At 40.8% G+C, this 19420-nt stretch overlaps 1 protein-coding gene across 1 annotated transcript; it reads left to right on the plus strand.

Annotated features, from left to right (window-relative positions):
• Nucleotides 1-497: 497 nt before the first annotated feature.
• On the plus strand, nt 498-18936 carry LOC127415791 (G-protein coupled receptor family C group 6 member A-like). The gene is made up of 6 exons (XM_051654734.1): nt 498-700; nt 817-1108; nt 2924-3679; nt 3905-4102; nt 11195-11312; nt 14566-18936. Exons 1-6 carry the CDS (start codon nt 498-500, stop codon nt 15678-15680), a joined length of 2682 nt encoding a protein of 893 aa, XP_051510694.1. The 3' UTR covers nt 15681-18936.
• Nucleotides 18937-19420: the final 484 nt, after the last annotated feature.

Consider the following 19420-nt stretch of genomic DNA (forward strand, 5'->3'; position numbering starts at 1 on the left):
TTGAAGTCTCTGTTGCCACCTCAGCCAACACCTCTACTTCTGTTATTATTGATTATCATCTCTAACGATACAAGGTGGTTGTTTTACTGTTAAATGCCAACACAGGATTTATCAATCTTGTTTTGTTGTATAGCGCTTTTCACAACACACTGTAACTTTACTGAAAATCATTTTGTAATGTCTGTAACCTTATAAATGCTGATAAAGTCCCTAGTCAACAGCTTCATTGAAAAACTTCATTGAAAATCATGCCTTGATATTTTGCATTCCATTAAGACAACAGCAATGTGACCAAGCAGCTTTTCTGGTTTCTGGTTCCTCAAAACACTTTTGGGGAAATTCTAATGGAGTAGATTACAGTCAAGAATACTGGTGTTCTCTCGCATAACATTCCAAGAAAACCACCAAAGCCCGCCTGTAGACTCACGTCATTCAAAAAGAGGAACCAGTTGTACAATAAATGGACCATTGCTCTTATTTCTCTGCACATTCATAACATGAAGTCCTGTGCGTCTCACCTTTGCGTTGGTGTGCTTGGGGTGATTGCATGGATGGGTTTGTGGGTTCACTGCAACATTCCTGATTCCCTGTGTGGTGCCTACTTGAATGGAGATGTGAACTATGCGATTTTGACTTCAATTCACTCGAAAGTAGTCAACCTTCACGAACGGACAAGTCCACAGCCATTCACTTGTACTGAGTAAGTATGCACAAGACTTTTGTTCAAACATTACTAACACCACAATTTTGATACTTATCATTACAAAACGGAGAAGTCTACTAATAAAACAATGTGTTTCTTTCTCTCTTCAACAGCTTTGATCTGATCCCATTTCTGCAATCGTTGGCTGCCATCCACACAATTGAAGAAATAAATAACTCTGATTTTCTCCTGGGGATTAAGCTTGGATATGAAGTCTGTGATCCTTGTGCATCTCCCACTAAAGCCCTGCACTGTGTGGAGCAGTTACTGTCTATTAACGGATCTCTGCCAGTGCTTTCTGATTACTCAGACTTTCGTCCATCAGTGAAAGTGTTTTTGGGAGAAAGATACTCTGAGTTGTCTATCGCTGTTGCCAAGTTACTCAGCCTCTATCTGGTTCCCCAGGTAATTTGTTAACTGTACCACTTCAGTCACGAAATTCTACATGGCACAAGCTGAAAGGTCCTTTGAACTTGTAATCTGTTAGCCAATCAACTAGTGCAAGAGTCTTCAACCGGGGGTCCACAAATTATTATTTGATTGGCATGTGTAATCACTTGCTTTTCATAGGACTACCACTCACGCGCAAGCGATGGCAAGAGAGAGGAGTATGTATTTTATATAGTTAAATGGCCCTGGACATGTTGAATTTCCTCGCACATGAATGCTAAATCTTCCACTTGCAGTAATCCTTCTGCATCTTTGCACATCCTGTTTTTATTTTGTTAAGAACTGAATGGAAAGCCAAACACTATTAAAGTGTGATGAAACTGCACTAGTCAACAGAACAGTATTAATGGGTCTCTACATCTCTCTACACACCAAGGGGTCCTTGACCTGAAAAAGGTTGAAGACCCCTGAACTAGTGTACTCTCACTTTGTCTAGCATTTTAATTGCCTCAGTAGTTTGCAGGTAAACTGGTTTCACTGAAGCACGCCATGAGAATACCACATGCCTAGGTCTGCTTCACGGGGATTGTATGACAGCTAAACAATTGAGAAACTATCAGTTAACTTGTCATATCCATTATAATACCGTTCAAAGAGTTGCCATGACTGAAATACAGATAAGAGTTTAAGGGGCAAATTCACTAAACAGTTGCGCCACTATTGCTTGTGGTATTACTAACACCCTCAGTCCAACTTGACCAGATACTATATGCTACTTTAGCACTTAAGTCATTGTCATCCTTTTTAGTGCAAGCACATCTCTTTTCTATGCAAATGAGTATTATTAGATAACCCACCATATTCACAAAATTCAGTGCTATTTGCCAGGTGTAGTTGTCGTTGTGCTATTACCACCCTGGGAAAGCAGGCAGTAAGTGGAATTAAATTAAAAAAAATTATGTTTTTAGTCGTTTACTATAATGGCAGCAGTATTTCATCAAATGATGAGGAAAATGGTAGGCATATATCCAGACATGCACTGTATTTTTTAAAATGCACTCTCTGCATTTTCAAGAGTTCACATGCCTAGATCACAGAGGTGGAGTGATGCTGTACAATCACAGCAAAGTATGCCATATCGCAGTAGTCTGTTGCATCCTCCACAACCTAGTACTTAGAACTAGAGGTCACCACGGGCATTAAGTTGAAGCCTGAACCCGGCCCGTACCTGTGTGACTGTGTGACACAAATTTAAATCAGAATCAATCATCTTTACAACCTGAACTTTAAATCTTCATAAGCTACAAAAAACTAGATGCAGTGTTATGAATGGAACACCAAAAGTGTCTAAAGATGCATTTGCAAATGTATGATGTTTTGAACTTGTGAGATGCTAAAAACTAGCGAGACAGGCCAAAATGGTCAAAGACGTCCATCCAGCACATGTTTACAAAGAAAAACAATTGAAGAACAGCATTTGGTCTTAAGAGCCCCTGACTCATCTGTTCATGAATTACAAACCTGACCCAAACCAAAGTTATACTTAAAATTGACCGAACCTGGCCTGAAATCCGACGGTTTGTCAGGCTCGGGTCAGGTAGCAAACTTCTAGTCAGAAATGACCTGCAAGATGAGCATTCAGCAATTCTTGTGGGTGTGTTTGCCATTATCTGATTTGCATAACTCATTTAGTTAAATGGTTGCTAACCCAACGCAGACAGCATGTGCAAATAAATGAGCCTTAGTTGATACTTTGTGCATTTTCCCCTAAACCTTACGGCTTGGCCAACTTTGGAAATTGACTAATGAGGAACATTTATCTGTCAACAGGTCAGTTGTTCATCATCTTCACCAGCCCTGAGCGACAAACTGCGCTATCCATCATTCATGCGTGTGATTCCAAGTGATGTCTACCAAGCCCAGGCACTGGTCAAACTCATGACCCGTTTCTCATGGGACTGGGTTGGTGTAGTGTATGGAGATGATGACTATGGCAGAGCAGCCTACCAAAGTTTCCAGCAGGAGGCAGAGGGAAAAGTATGTGCCGCTTTTAAGGGTGTGGTACCACACTACTTGGACCACGTCGATGTTGACAAGCACATCAAAGATGTTGCTAACAGTATTCGAGCTTCGTCCGCCAAAGTTGTGCTGCTCATTCTAAAGCCACAGCTGGTGGAACGGCTTTTCAAGGAGATGATTCAAAGCAATACAAGCAGAATTTGGATTGCAAGTGACGCTTGGTCCATGTTCCGCCCCTTAACAAAGATGAAAGACATAAACCAATTGGGTGACATCTTTGGCTTTTCCTTTTCCATGGGAAATATCTCAGGATTTGAAGAGTACTTGAGAAACCTTAGGCCAACCCCAGGGGCAAGAAATGATTTCATAGAAGAGTATAAGCAGTTGAGACTCAACTGCTCCATCTCACCCTTAAACTGCAGCGTAGATGACTTGCTCTATGCCGTGGATCTGAGAGAAGCTTATAGAGAGAGAGTGGCGACATATGCAATAGCTCATGGTATTAGAAAACTCCTTAAATGCAACGAGACTGTCTGCTCTGGAGATACCAACTTTCCACCTTGGAAGGTGAGAGAATGTTTTTGTAATTGGGTGGTATATATGATGCATAACATGTTCATGAGCTTTTTCAAGATTTTAGATAACATTTTATTTCAATGTATAAGGAAATGTATAAGTTAATGACATAGGCAGCAACAAAGTACACTGATGCAACATTAGACAGGTATAAAAAATTGCGTAATACTGTAAATTCTGTAAGAAATCTCAAGAACATGTACTCTTTTTTTGCAGCTTGTGAAAAGTATTCTCAGTGTGAATTTCACGCTTGATGGCACTACATATTCCTTTGATGAAAATGGTGACTTTACGGATGGTTATGACCTACTAATGTGGAAGAAAAATGATGTTGGACGAATAATTGACGTTGTGGGAAAATTCCTCTTGAAAAAAGGAGAAGTGGAGATAAACAGTGAATTAAGCATTAACACAGTGAGTTCTGCTGTCTTAATTTCTACCAATTCTATCCATGACCTCAACAAGAAAAAATTGATTGGCTCTCATTCACTAATTGCATACATGTCGCAATATGTCCAAGTTATGCAAAAATTTAGGTGTAGTAAAGTGATTATATGAGACCAAGTTGGATCAGCTGCATTGTTATGCAGACTTCATTGCTAATCGAACTTTATAAAAAGATTTTCAGTTTGGTTTCAGTTGGTTACGTTTCTTTTTAGAAGTTTAGAATACATCTAAAGGGGACATGTCATGAGGTATCCAATTATTCTTGATATTTTGACACTTGGGTCATTATCAGGGTAATTTGTGAATGTTATATAAAAGCATACTGTAAGTTTCAGAGCTAAAAATATCCTCTCCAGCACAAAAAGAGCATTTATTGTTTCCACCCTCCAAAAACTATCACAGTCCTGTCACTCTGTCAGTCTGGGTTTTGGTCTGACAGGACTGTGGCATTATCAACCCATGTCTGTCTTTGTGTGAGCGTTTCTGTTATATTCCCTGCCGCACGCTCTTCAGTCTGTGTTTCATGTCTGGAGTTTGGCGTCTGGGTCCTGACTTCCTGTCTAGTTCGGTTTCGGTCTGTGTCGGGACCCAGGCATTCACACTCCTTGTCTGTCTGTTGTTGATGTGGGTGCATCACGCTTGTGTCATCTTGGCTGCATGCACTCGCATCAACAATCTATGTCGGTCTTTGTGTCTGTCTCTCGCGGACGGGCGTCAGTCACTTCGGTAAGGTGTCGGATGTGTGTGTGGCTGAACTCTCACACAAGTGTCCTGTCTCCTCTTGTTTGTTGATTGGCATGAGTGTATATCGCCTCATTGTCTTGGCGGTGTGCGCTTATGCCATTTGGATGTTTTGCCTTCTTGTGAGAGCACGCAGCTTTGTTATTGTTTCTGTATCAACGCGTCTTACGTCACACCCCACCTCCTTGTTTGCTCATTATTGTTTCATTAGTAACATCGGCCTTATATTAACCCGCTTGATTTCTCTCCCTATTTTAGTCTCCTCGTTCCTCGTGTGTGCTGTCCAGTGCCAGTTCGTCTTGTTCTCTATTCCATCCTGTATGTTTTTTCTAGTGCTCCTGTCAATCCTGATCCCTGTTCCTGGTCTTGGTCTGGTCGGTCCTGATTTCCTGTTCCCTTCTGCCCCAGCCTGGATTACCCTTTTGTCCCCCTCGGGGTTTATTTATGTTTTCCCTCTCGTGAGAGTTTGTTTTGTAAATAAAGTATTTTGGTTTTTCATCTGTGTGTTTGGGTCCTCATCTCTGCAACACACGTGACATTACGAACTGGCCAGCATGGACCCAGCAGAGAGATTCCCCCCCCACAAAGACTGGTCATCAATGTGCTAAGCACATCAAGTGGCTGCGCGGTGTACAGCAGAAGGACAGGTCCATGTGGGAGTATGCACTAGAGTTTCTATCGTTGTCCTTGGGTCTGGGATACAGCCAGACCTGCCTCATCTATCTTTTCTGGGCAGGTCCGAATGAACCGTTTAGATCTTGTGTCCCAGATCGGAATGGAGATTTTCTCGAGGCAGTCAGGCAAGTTATGAAGTGGGAGGAGCGTATTTCAGCCTGTGCTTCAGAGGATTTCCATTCCTCATCCCAACCCATGAAAGAAGGCACCCCCCACATGGAAATGGACACCTCGCCCAAGCCCGCTGCTGCAAACTGCCAGAAGGTGGAGGCTGCGTCTGCAGCAGTGCCGCTCACCGCCCGGAAGTAGAGGAGAAGGCCACATACTCCTCAGGCATCCATGGCCAAGAAGGCCATTCCCCTACCACTGTCAGCGCCCGTGGCCACGAGGCCTTTCCCCTACTGCTGCCAGTGCCCACGGGCATGGAGGCAATTCCCTTGCCCCTGTCAACACCTAGAGACACAGAGGCTGCTATTGCAGCAGTGCCCCTCATTGCCCGGAAAGGGAGGAGGAGAAGAAGGGCACCTGCCCCTCAGACGCCCACGTCTGCCATGGCCAACGAGCCAGCGCCTACACCTGCCACAGCCAACAAGCTAACGCCCAAACCTGCTACGGCCAATGAGCCAGTGCCCATGCCTGCTATGGCAAATGGGCTAGTTCTTGAAGCCTCGTCCGTCCCAGAGCTAGTGTCTGAAGCCTCATCCATCCCAGAGTCAGCGTCTGAAGCCTCCTCCATCCCAGAGCCAGCGTCTGAAGACTCGTCCATCCCAGAGCCACCGTCTGAAGCCTCGTCCATCCCAGAGCCAGCATCTGAAGCCTTGTCCATCCCAGAGCCAGCGTCTGAAGCCTTGTCCATCCCAGAGCCAGTGCTTGAAGCCTCGCCCATCCCAGAACCAGTGCCAGAAGCCTCGGCCGTCCCAGTGCCAGCGTTCCCAGTCACGACAGCCACTCCCACAACAGTGCTTGGCCATCTGGAAGAGGAGAATGGCTCCTGCTCCCCAGTCGCTGCCAACGCTCCCAGCCACAGAGCTCTCCCTGCCAGCACTCCTCGCCCCCTGAGCCTTCCACGGCCTCGCCCGATGAGTTTCCATGGCTTCACCCCATGAGCCTTCCACGGCTTCATCCCTGAGATTTCCACAGATCCACCCTCTGAGGCGCTCCCTCCTGAACCCTGTCACGTGGCTGCCATCCAGTCCTCTGACCCCTGTGCCAGGCCACCAGACCCCACCTCTGCTCTGAGGCCACCTCCCAGGCCTCATGAACCCACCTCTGCTCTCTGGCCATCTCCTAGGCCTCCAGACCCTGTCCATGCCCTGTGGCCACCTTCCAGGCCTCCTGAACCCACATATGCCCTGAGGCCACCTCCCAGGCCTACTGAACCTACTCTGTGGTCATCTCCTAGGCCTCCAGACCCTGTCCCTGCCCTGTGGCCACCTCCCAGGTTTTCAGACCCTGTCCCTGCCCTGTGGCCGCCTCCCAGACCTCCTAACCCTGCCTCTGCCCTGAGGCATCCCCCCAGGCCTCCAGACCCTGCCTTCACCCTGAGGCATCCCCCCAGGCCACCGGACCCTGCCCCATCCTCAAGTTCCCTTTTTGGTTTCCCTCCCTTCCCTCCCTTTCTGCTGTATCTTCTGTTCTATGTTAGTGCTCATTTTGTCTGTCTTGTGTTTTATTTGATGTTCCCATTTTGGGGAACATCAGGTTGTCCCTTTGGGGGGGGGCGGTACTGTCAAGGTCCTGTCACTCTGTCAGTCTGGGTTTTGGTCTGATAGGACCGTGGCATTATCCGCCCATGTATGTCTTTGTGTGAGCATGCGGTTTCTGTTATTTTCCCTGCTCTTCAGTCTGTGTTTCATGTCTGGAGTTTAGTGCTGGGTCCTGACTTCCTGGCTAGTTCGGTTTCAGTCTGTGTCAGGACCCAGACATTCACACTCCTTGTCTGTCTGTTGTTGAAATGGGTGCATCACGCTTGTGTTATCTTGGCTGCATGCACTCGTGTCAACAATCTATGTCGGTCTTTGTGTCTGTCTCTCATGACCGCGGACGCACATTGTGCTCGTTTTGCACCACACACCTGGGTTGTGAGCTGTCTTCATGTTGTGCTGAGGTTCGGTCACTTCGGGAAGGTGTCAGATGTGTGTGTGGCCGAACTCTCACACAAGTGTCCTGTCTTGTCTTGTTTGTCGATTGGCATGAGTGTATATCGCCTCATTGTCTTGGTGGTGTGCGCTCATGCCATTCAGATGTTTTACCTTCTTGTGAGAGCACGGGGCTTTGTTATTGTTTCTGTATCACTGCATGCTTCCCTGTCTTACATCACACCCCGCCTCCTTGTATGCTCATTATTGTTTCATTAGTAACACCTGCCCTATATTATCCCGCTTGATTTCTCTCCCTATTTTAGTCTCCTCGTGTGTGCTGTCCAGTGCCAGTTCATCTTGTTCTCTAGTCAGTCCTGTATGTTTTTCCAAGAGCTCCTGTCAATCCTGATCCCTGTTACTGGTCGTGGTCTGGTCGGTCCTGATTCCCTGTTCCCTTCTGCCCCAGCCTGGATTACCCTTTTGTCCCCTTCAGGGTTGTTTATGTTTTCCCCCTTGTTTTGTAAATAAAGTATTTTGTTTTTTTATCTCTGCATTTAGGTCCTCATCTCTGCAACACACTTGACAAAAACAACCTGTTTTGAAATTGCCCCCCTTGTGATGTAGAAGATAGAAGTCATTTGAATAGCCCCACCTCCACAACATCTGTAATCGGCATGGTGAATTCAGAAAGAGAGAGTTGATGAGGGACGCCAACAATGAAAGTTGCACTATTTTTACTGTAGTTTGCTTTTAACCTCCTGAGACCCGAGCGTGACTGATGTGTGCATTTTTAATTTCCCTTTTTGATTTGTAACTAGTAGCACCTAATAAACAAGCAAAAAAAACAAATAATAAAAATTTGCAAGAGCAAAAATTTTTCCTAAAAATTGATGTCCACATATGTGGACAGCGGGACTAAGTTGTGAAATTTTAAATAATACCAAGCTATAGAGAGTCTAATTTTTTTACATCAAATTGTTTATTATGTTTCCAGTAGTGTTGGTTATTCATGTTTTTGAGATGTTAGAGACATTACATCTGATTTTCTGTAAAGCTGAATGTGTTGAGCAAGGTGGAGCCGAGCGGCATCTGGGCAGAGCAAGGCCGGGAAGATAAGTGGCAAATGACTTCCACCTGCACGCCACACCGGCCTCGCGTTCCAGCGAGGGGTGGCGGGAGTATTTAGGGAGAGGAGACAGTGGCAGAGGAGAGAGAGTGATGTATGAAGCTTGTCTATTGTCTGAATGTCTTTATGATTTGACGCAGCTGGCTGAAAAGCAGTGCGTGTTTTTGTTTCTTTATACACTGAAAAGTGTCATGAAATGTCTATGTGTTTGTCAAGCCGGTCCCAGCTTCCTCCTTACTTCCTTACCTTTTTTCAAAGAATTGGCCACTATCATCCAATCACTGCAAACCATGTTCAAATAAAATGATACATTATAAATTCTGAATCTATGTACTGATTGTCCCATGTCTGCCAAACATGTTGAGTGGTCCAAACATCATCTCCACCCTGAAACTGAACTTTTGGTTGGATTTTAGGAGTGAATGCACTTGGCTGCATAGGAAAGCTATAGGATGCTCCCTTGCTCCCTGTTTACTGAATGACTTAACATCCAGCTGTCTGCACTGGTCTCAGAACAGTTCCAAATTCACCTTATTTTCATCCTAACCCCATATAAACTACATTTTTCAGCTTTTGGATGAATACATTTATTTTCATTGTGAAAATGCACAGTAAATATATAGGAATGCATTTACTAATGTTAATGAATAGAACCATATTGTGCAGTGATGACAATATGATATTTAACAAAATGTATGCTAAAATGAAGCAAAATGACCCACAGATGTGTTAATTCTTAAAGTTTTTTCAACTTTTGAGGGAAAATGGTCTCATTTTCCACATATGTGGACATCGTGTTTATCAGCACGCTGACATGCGAAAAATAAATGGATTTTAAACGGCATATCAAACTAAACTAGAGACACAACTCTTTACAACCAAACAGGTTTCAATAAAAAAACCATAGAGGTTTCTTGGCAGAGGCACTTTTGTTGCCATTGTGCATGTAGAAGCGCTCTACGGAAATCGACATCATGCTGTTGTGTCATGTGATTCGGTGCACAATAGGTTTAACCCTTAAATGACAATGTAGAGTCTTGTGAACAGTATTCAGGAGGTTTACATTTATTTTAATTATGTGTTGCATATAGCGATGCCAAAATACAACGTACACTCATTTGAACACAAGTTTGCACAGTGCTAACCAACTAAAAGATTAAGATATGGAGTAACGGACCCAGACGTTATTGTGTTTCTGCATCTCTGCATAACCTTCTGAAGGATCCCAACGTTAAAAAAGAGCGGCTTATTTAAACAAGCGTCAGTGTGGGATTAGAATATTTTTTTGGCACATTTTCTCTATGGACTCTTTTGAGAACCATGATTCAGGCTTTGCAAAGAAACTTGTATTAAAAGATGGAGCTGTTCCAACTATATTGGACAAGACAGTAAAGCCGGTAATGCCAAGTAACAACTGTAATTCTAATGTTTAATGTTTTGCCTGAGTTTGTTTGATATGTAAGGCATTTTTTAATTGCATAATAACCCTGATCAGAACTCTGACCGAAATGAATGTGTCAGGACTCAGGACTCCCTTTGTCCCATGATTAAGTGGCTATTCAATCTCCCCTGGCCAAGTGGTAAATCAATCGCACAAGCGAATCCCCACCTGGCGAACATTTCGTATTAGTTGACATGGGAAGCGTATTAATGCAGAGAGAGACAGGGGAAACCTGCAAGCCCACCATCTCTTATAACTCTCTTTACAGCTGAACACAGATTTATTAAACTTTCACATTCATGGCTTGTGTAAGTCTGGACTATTTACGCTATTGGCAGCTTTACATAGCATTATTTTATTACCAAATCTTTTATGGCTGATAAAATATGTTTTGAGAAGCAACAGTGTGATGGATTTGTTCAGTTTTCAGTTATTCAGTCAAACAACTGTCATAATTTGATTGTGTGCTTCACATATAATGGGACATGTTCTGTAGCTATTAATAGTTGTCTGGAGTGAGTGCTTTTAGTCGATTTTTGTAAATCGCTTACATGTTTTCACTCTTTTATTTTTGGAAAATACAGTTCCACACGTAATGGCAGGAAGGCATTCGCTCTGCAAAGATGTTAGTCAATCAGAACAGTGGGTGTGTCTTAAAGTTGTGGTATAGGTAAAACGGAGCGTTTTAAACAGAATACTAAACACAGGGTAGAAAAAGGTCTTGTTCTGTAATATTACAGTTTGACTGTTTTTGTGCAAGAAGACTTTACTAACATAATAAGTGGACCTCAACAAAGAAAATTAAATGAAATAAAAATCCACGACATGACCCTTTTATATGCAAACTCAAGATATCTGTGTGAAAATGTTTGCACACATTTTATACACAAATATGTGCGTACAAGAACATTTCCAATGTACACTGTTGAAATTTGCATTACAGTATATCATTACAAACTGTTTTGAGTAAAGCATACCTTTCTTTGATCCTTTAGATCACCATGTCCAGATGCTCAGAGACTTGCCGACCTGGTACAGTGAAGTTTAAAGGAAATGTTTCCTGCTGCTACAATTGCACCAACTGTCCAGAAGGAAAATATACTGATAAAGAGGGTAAACAATAATTCATGCTCTGCTTATGTTTCAACTCTGCAAATTAAGGATGCATCGGTATTGAAATGTTGGCCAATCAAGGACAGATTATGGACCTGTAAAGCCCTAGGGCTCCAGCCTTCTTGGCCCCCTTCTCACAGCTGTGAAATGTGATGTCCAAATAACAAGAAATTCCATCACAAATATAACAAATAGTTATAACTGGGGGCCTGGGTAGCTCAGCGAGTATTGACGCTGACTGTATTGTCGTGAGTATTGTCGTGAGTTCAGATCCAGGGTGTGCTGAGTGACTCTAGCCAGGTCTCCTAAGCAACCAAATAGGCCCGGTTGCTAGGGAGGGTAGAGTCATATGGGGTGACCTCCTCGTGGTCGCGATTAGTGGTTCTCGCTCTTAATGGGGCGCGTGGTAAGTTGTGCGTGGATCGCGGAGAACATCATGAGCCTCCACATGCCGAGTCTTCGCGGTGTCATGCACAACGAGCCACATGATAAGATGTGTGGATTGACAGTCTCAGAAGTGGGGGCAACTGAGACTTGTCCTCTGCCACCCGGATTGAGGTGAGAATCCATGCCACCACGAGGACCTACTAAGTAGTAGGAATTGGGCATTCCAAATTGGGGAGAAAAAAAAATAAATAAATAGTCACAACTGCGAGAAATAAAGTTGCACATTTGTTATCCACATTTATTTTATAGCTCTATACTATAACTGTGTCAACATCCGTCAATGTGTCTATTTTTATTTCTCCTAGGAACATTAGAGACAAATTTGATACTGGAATGAAGGATAGTTGAGAACTCCTTTAGGTCTGCAAAGCTATAAAAGAGCAACTTCTGAGTAATAAAATTTCCCTCTGGGCTGGCACACATTTAAGTGCTGTTCATCCATCTATATCAGGTTTTTTATCTGTAGGGCCCCTTAGCACTCAACCCATTGGCTAGGGCCCTCGTTTCGAAGTTACAAACATTCTTTCCTTTTACTGATTACTGAACCTGCTGAAGGGTGTGTGCCCCTTAATAAGTCATTTTAAGTGAGAAACGAGTGTATGACTTACGTGAGACAATGAACAAGGAGAAAATACAGACATTATTTTGAATTTTTAGTTAAAAGTGTTTTAAAAAGTAACTTAAAAGTAAAGTAATTTGTATTGTAATGAGATAATCAGTAATCTAATTACAATTTATAGAAGTAATTAGCAATTTGTATGATTACTTTTTTGAGTAACATTCCCAACACTGCTGAAAACATAATGTTTTGCTTGTACTAAAATGAAACAACATGCTTCAAGTGAAATCCAAAATAAAATTAATCTAATATAGAGTGGAAAGATGGATAACTGTTAGCACTTTTGAAACCATAGAATAGAGAGAATTTACACGAATTGGGAAAAACAACGAAAGATGGTACAGTACACTGTAGAAAAGTTGACTTAAAATCTACAGTAACTTACTAGCAATAAATAGCCAGCAAGCTGCTGTATTCCATTCCACAGTAAAATTACTGTAAAACAATTGACAGTAGTTTACAGCATACTGTATAATGATTTACGGTATGTGCTGTACTGTAAAATGAATTACGCTAGATGTTTGTATGATGTATATTAAAATACAGTTTATTAGCTATACAGTAAAATTTATTACGGTAATTGTTTGTATGTTTATTCAATTGCAGTGTTCATACCGTAGAACTAACCACAGAAAGCACAGTTTTAGCTTACAGAGTTAAAGTAACTAAATTCTATCTATTACAAGTGAATCAAGTGAGGCCTTTTTGCAAACAGAACATTTATTACACAGTGACAACTCAAATATCACATAAATGTTACTCATAAAGTTAAAATATAACTACACACATAAAAGTCCAAACACTTCAATATTAAGTTCACCAGATGTCCAAATGACTGAAAGAACACTCTCCTGTTCTTTGCCTGTCCAGACCTAGAGAACAAAAATATAAAAATAAATTAATATCATGTAACTTTAGTCTTGTTTTTATATCAACATGACATTTAAGCTACAAGGGAGAGAATACACTCTCAACAACCAAGGCTGAGCATCATTTAGAAAGGACTGAGATAGAAGTTACTGACATACATATCGAATACAATTCAGAACAAAACATTTACATATTATATTTGTACATAACGTAACTTTATTTTAGATGGAAGGGTCAAATAAAGTGGCCAGTATAACTTCATTTAACTTTTATAAACAAAAAAAAATGGGGAGTCCAGTGAGTTGCACATGTTCGACCGGTGAAAAATATCATTTGTTCACACACAAGGCAATCTGGTTACTTATAGTTCTTCAAACAGTGTAAGTGCTTACTTCAATACTAAACAGAATGGCCATTATAACTAATTCTATGAACTGTTTGAGAATGTAACTTTATCATTACAAAGCAAAAATTACATGCAGATCTTCACTGTCAAATGATGAATGTTTGAAAAAATGATTAGAAACTGATTTTTGATGCTCACCTGGTTCAGTCGAAAAGAGATTGCTTTGCTTCTGCTCCTCTCAAGGCTGAAGTGATGAGGAGTCAAGTGCAGTCTCAACATTCATAGGTTCCAGGTGCAATTACCATACAATTCTACTTTTTATGGGATTGTATGAGTAAGTCCAATGCAGAGAAGACATCTCCTGGGTTTCGTGTTTTTGATAATAAATCTCTGAATAATACCACAACTTTCCCCTCTAAATTGTTTATGTGCAGGTTTGAGATTGGGTCAGTTCTCATGCAATTTAACTGTAAATTACTGTAATTATTTCCCCTGCTCATTGTTTCCTAAAGAATACACCTTAGTTTCTACAGTAAGGCATGGTGGAAAATACAGCCATAATACTGTAGAAACAACAAAATTGACAGCAACATACTGTAAACAGTATCTACGGTAAGTTGCAGTTGGAAATACAGTAATAATAATGTCAAAACAACAAAAATCATTTACAGTGTAAGTAATTTACAATTATGGGGCTTTATTTTGCGGTAATGACCAGCTGTCTGCACAATATCTCACTCACTGCACAGCTTCTAACCACATAAATCAATAAATGAACATGAACTATTGATTTGAATTGAAATCCAATACGAGAGACATGAAAATAGCAGCATAGCTATGTAGGTAATCAGTTGCCTGTCACAACGGTATCATGAAAAACCCTAATTTTGACCAGTGTCGATATAATCACTGTTTTATCATGCATTCCTATTGTGCAAATCTGATGTCTGTTTGTGTGTTTTCTCTTACAGATGCAACCGAGTGTCTTAATTGTACTGCAGATATGTGGTCTCTTGGTGGAAGCAGCAAATGCGTGAACTTCCAGGAGAGATTTCTAAATTGGTCTGAGAGTTATCCCATAGCTCTGTTAGTGGCAACAACAATAGGCATGGTTCTAGTGTTCACTTCATTTATCATTTTCTGTGTGCACAGAAACACAATAGTAATCAAAAAGGCTGACATTAAAATGTCTTTATTTATGTTACTTGGGTTGATGATTAGCTTTGTGAGTGTAATCATGTTTATTGGCAGGCCAAACAACCATCTGTGTAGGGCACAGCAGGCCGTCTACGGTCTTGGTTTCACCCTGTGTGTTTCATGCATCCTGGTTAAAGCCTACCGCACTTTTCTGGCTTTCATGGCCTTTGATCCGATCAAGCAGCATCAGCTCAAAAAACTCTACAAGCCTCTTGTCAATTTGGCCATGCTTACCTCTGGTCAAGGAGTTATCCTATTGTTCTGGTTGATCTTCAGGTCTCCCAGAGTGGAGCCAAAATGGCCTGGAAGTGGCTTGGTAAAATACATTCTCTGTGACGAGGGCTCTATACCAGGTTTTGCCGTCATGCATGGTTACATAGCTCTGTTGGCCTTCATATGTTTCTTCCTTGCTTTCAAGGGTAGAAAAGTGCCACACGATTTTAACGACACTGGGGTTATAATCTTCAGCATGCTGATTCACCTGTTTGTCTGGCTGTGTTTTATCCCCATTTACATTACTAAGGACATGACCGATCAGAGGCCCATTGTTCAGGCTTCGGCCATCCTGGCCTCCAACTACGGTATAATCTTATGTCATTTTGTTCCAAAGTGCTATATAGTTCTCTGGGAACTGTCGGAGAACTCGAGGGCATCAGTCTTAAAGAGGTTGACTAGGCATATTAGTGATGACTCGGCCAATGCGGACATTACTGTATTGCAAGAATCGGGCCGAATCACTCCTGACTCTGGTATTATCTGCCTTGACGTAGGTTCAGTAGAATCTTTTGTAGAGATTAGCATGATTTCTAAATATGTTTCTAGTACTATAAGGACAGTGGAAATGTTAAATGATGATAGAAGCAGTAACAGTCCAGCCATGACCAGGTGAGACAAAGACATACCACGAAATAATTTGCTGAAACAAACAATGGAGTGCAAAAGTCTGAATACACCTGTGAAAATGTTGCAATATTTTTTTAATAAATATTTTTCATCATTACAAATTTAATTACCAGCGAAACAACTTGAACTGAAAAATGAACGTGAATTTCCGAAGGCATAGACACAACCTGATGGTCTTATCCAGCATAATTTGAGAATGTTCCATAGAGTATCTTGTGTGCTTCAATGATAACAAGAAAATCTGAATGTCTGTATAAAGGAAATAAAATGGTCAGTTTCACATTTTTACTTATTTGATTAGTGACCTAGGCATAATGCAGAATCTAAAATATTTCTCATTAATTTTACGTCATATTGTTTCTTTTGTTTTGCACTTGTAAAATTGTTCTGTATATTTCCAGGTTTAAATTAGATTTTCAACGTGAACTCTAAACTATAGTTCCTCACCAAAATAATAAATAGTGACTTTTATTACATAATCTGGATTTTCATCTTACTTACTTTGTAAGTGGACCATGTGTAATACTGTACATCAGTGATTTTCAACTGGCTAGTTGTGACCCAAAAATGGGTTGCAGGTTTGTTCTGGTAGAGTTGTGGACAGCAGAAAAAAAAACAGTGCTAAATGCAAATAATGAAATTAGAGCTGTTGAGATTAATGCATTTAAAACAAATTACGCATTTAGCAATTTTATTTAACAGTTTATTCAGCTCTGTGTGAGTTCTAAACACTGGTTGGAATAGGGCAGAACCTTTGTGTCCAGAGTCAGTTATACAGACGTGCATACCACAAATAAACACACACAGCAGAGATTTTGTGTCAATGATCAAGTGGTGCAGAAAGGACCTCTTACAAAAACAAACCCATATGGGACTTGTGACAAAAATCAAAAACAAACATTTGCAGCGTTTATAAGGCAGAATTTAATTACCACAAAAGCACGTGAAATCTTAACTATCACCTAAACTAAACAAATGATAAATGGCACTGATGAGGGACCGCTGCAGCCGGCTAGCTTGTTGAAGTTCTCCCAGGTCAAGTAATTTCAACTTTGAACCTGTTGAAGGTGACCTTACGAAGCATCAGCTAAAATGATAACCCTACAATTCGGATTGAGTATCATTATGTGGGCAGTGCCAGCGCTACAAGCAAAACAAGATGTTGGCCGTGTTCGGAATGTCATACTACCATACTACTCTTAATACTGCTATAGATATGACAGAAGCAGTTAAAGCAGTATGGGTAGTATACAGTTCTCAGCTCCCCATTCTCTGCAGAACTATGCTGTGATTTCTCCTGGTTTTTCAGATTTTTGGTTTTCTCCCCTTTATCTTTCCAATTTGGAATTCCAATTCCCAATGCACTTTAAGTCGTGGTGGCATAGTGACTCCTCAGTCCAGGTGGCAGAGGATGAATCTCAGTTGCCTCTGCATCTGAGATCATCAATCCACGCATCTTATCACGTGGCTTGTTGATCGTGTTACATAGCGCGTCACGCTATTCTCCGCGGCATCCACGCACAACTCACCATGCGCCACACATACATTATATGCATTAAGCCCCATTCACACATGCAGCGACTTCCAGCGACAAAGCGACCTCATCTCATTCATTGTCAATGAGAAATGGCGACACGAGTGACAGCGACCTCTGGTTACTAGATGTGGGTGTGACGAGCGACACGACATAGTTGAGAAAAGTTTCACTTGATGCAAATGAGGAGGGACTTTCAAGTCGAGTGCAGGCAAGATAGAGACGTTTCTGTGAGGGATTTTACTGTTCTATATGATTCGTCTTTAAACACATACATAGATAAAAAATGATGCGTGGAAAAGAAATTGTCGGCAGTCTGAGTGATTTTGATTCGTACATTGATAGTTCATTCATCTTATTAATTTTATGATGCATTGAGCACTGCTGCAGTTCATATAAAAACACTCTCCCATGAGGATTGTGCATTTTTAGGACAAGAAAAATTCCTTATCAAATTAGAATGAATTCGTAGTTTTACTAGCAAAATGCCTCATCTGTGATCATATTTTCAAAAGACATGGCCAGACAGTCCACCAATAACGTTAGAGCGACAGCAGTAGGAATGCCCAGGAGTGACTTCACAGTACAGAGACTAGCGACATCAAGCGATAAAGTGCACACCTGCATCTAAGTAGTTGTTAAGATTTAAATCGGAGACGCTATATACAAAAATGGCGACACTCGCTGCTGCTGAGAAGTGCATAAACTTACATCTTGGCAATTTTGAAGCGATGTTACTTCTGACGAGAGCTGCAACAAAAAAGGTAATCTCAGAAGCAACCTCTGTCAGTTTATGAGTTTCTCTCTTTTGACCCCTCAAAAACAAACTCACACACGCACAAACGCACTACCTTATTACTCCAGTAAGTGCTCCAGTAAAGCAGCACAATCCTCCGTTGCTAGTTCTAAAGTTATGTTTTCAAACTAGCAACGAAGGCTTGGACTGTATCAAAGCAAGATGCAAAATCTGTAGCGGAAGAAAGTAGTTCCACTCACGAGCGATTTAGGGATGAAAACCAGAAAATGTCTTGAGATAAAACCCTGAACGATGTCTTAATTCAACGGTCCATCGTCAATTATTCCTTACATATTTTTTTGTTTTCTTGCCTTAGAATGAACTAAATACATTTTGACTGGAGAAGAAGTATATACTGTATAGAGTCAAATTTCAGCACTTCAAAAAACATTATGTGATTAATCGTGATTAAATATTTAAATCAACAACACTAAATAAAATGCATGTTACCATATAATCATGCATAGGTCGGATGGCAAAATAAATAGGCTTATTAGCTGTTAAAAGCAAGGAGAAAGCATTTTCCATATATTTTGTTGTTGTTGCCGTCAAAGGTTGTGCCTCCAATCAAACTGTACAATATTTTGGTGCAAATTCATCTGTCACTTTCAGTTAGCCAAATTAGACAGATGTCAACATAGACAGGTTGTGTGACATGTCCTTCAAAACCATGAACAACATGATGCAAGTTAAAAAACAAACAAACAAACAAGATTTTTTTTTATTTTATATATTTTAACATTTTGGCCCATGTCATGTAAATAATTTTGTTGGGTCTTAGCAGTTCAATGGAATATTAGTTCATGTCAATGTGTTGGAATTTCGTAACTTTTGTGGGAAGAGTCTGTATTTTTGTAAATAAAAATTATTTACTGTATCTTTACACATTTAATAAAATGTAGAATATGCATATGTGGTACATATTTAATAAATAAAAAATAAATAAAAAAATCAACTGTCTTGCTTTTGACCTTTAAATCCCTTATCAGTGCCTGCCACTGTTTGTGATTCCTGTGGCTCTTTCTACCCTATTTAAATCCTTGTATGTGTCAACAGACTGCAAATGTCTCTGGCACAAGCCCAGGGAGAATTTCAGTCAGAAGTAAACATCTAGAAATAAGAAGTCACACTGAATTTAATTCACACTGTGCTACTATTGTTTGTTGAAAACTCTATTGATGAGTTAATGTAGTCTAAATGTTTAGGAAATTAAATAAAAAGTTGCTCAACCTTTTTTTTTATAAAAAAAAAAAATATTTTTTTTAAATTGTGGACATTTTCTTTTTTTGTAAGAAGTCACTTGGTTTTTAAAATACAGTATATCTTGAATATAATGTGTGCATATTGACAGTTAGAATTCATGTGGGGTAAAAAAGGAAAGAAGATAAGGTAACCA

Source organism: Myxocyprinus asiaticus, chromosome 25 (assembly GCF_019703515.2).
Source record: "Myxocyprinus asiaticus isolate MX2 ecotype Aquarium Trade chromosome 25, UBuf_Myxa_2, whole genome shotgun sequence".
Taxonomy (NCBI): Eukaryota; Metazoa; Chordata; class Actinopteri; order Cypriniformes; family Catostomidae; genus Myxocyprinus; species Myxocyprinus asiaticus.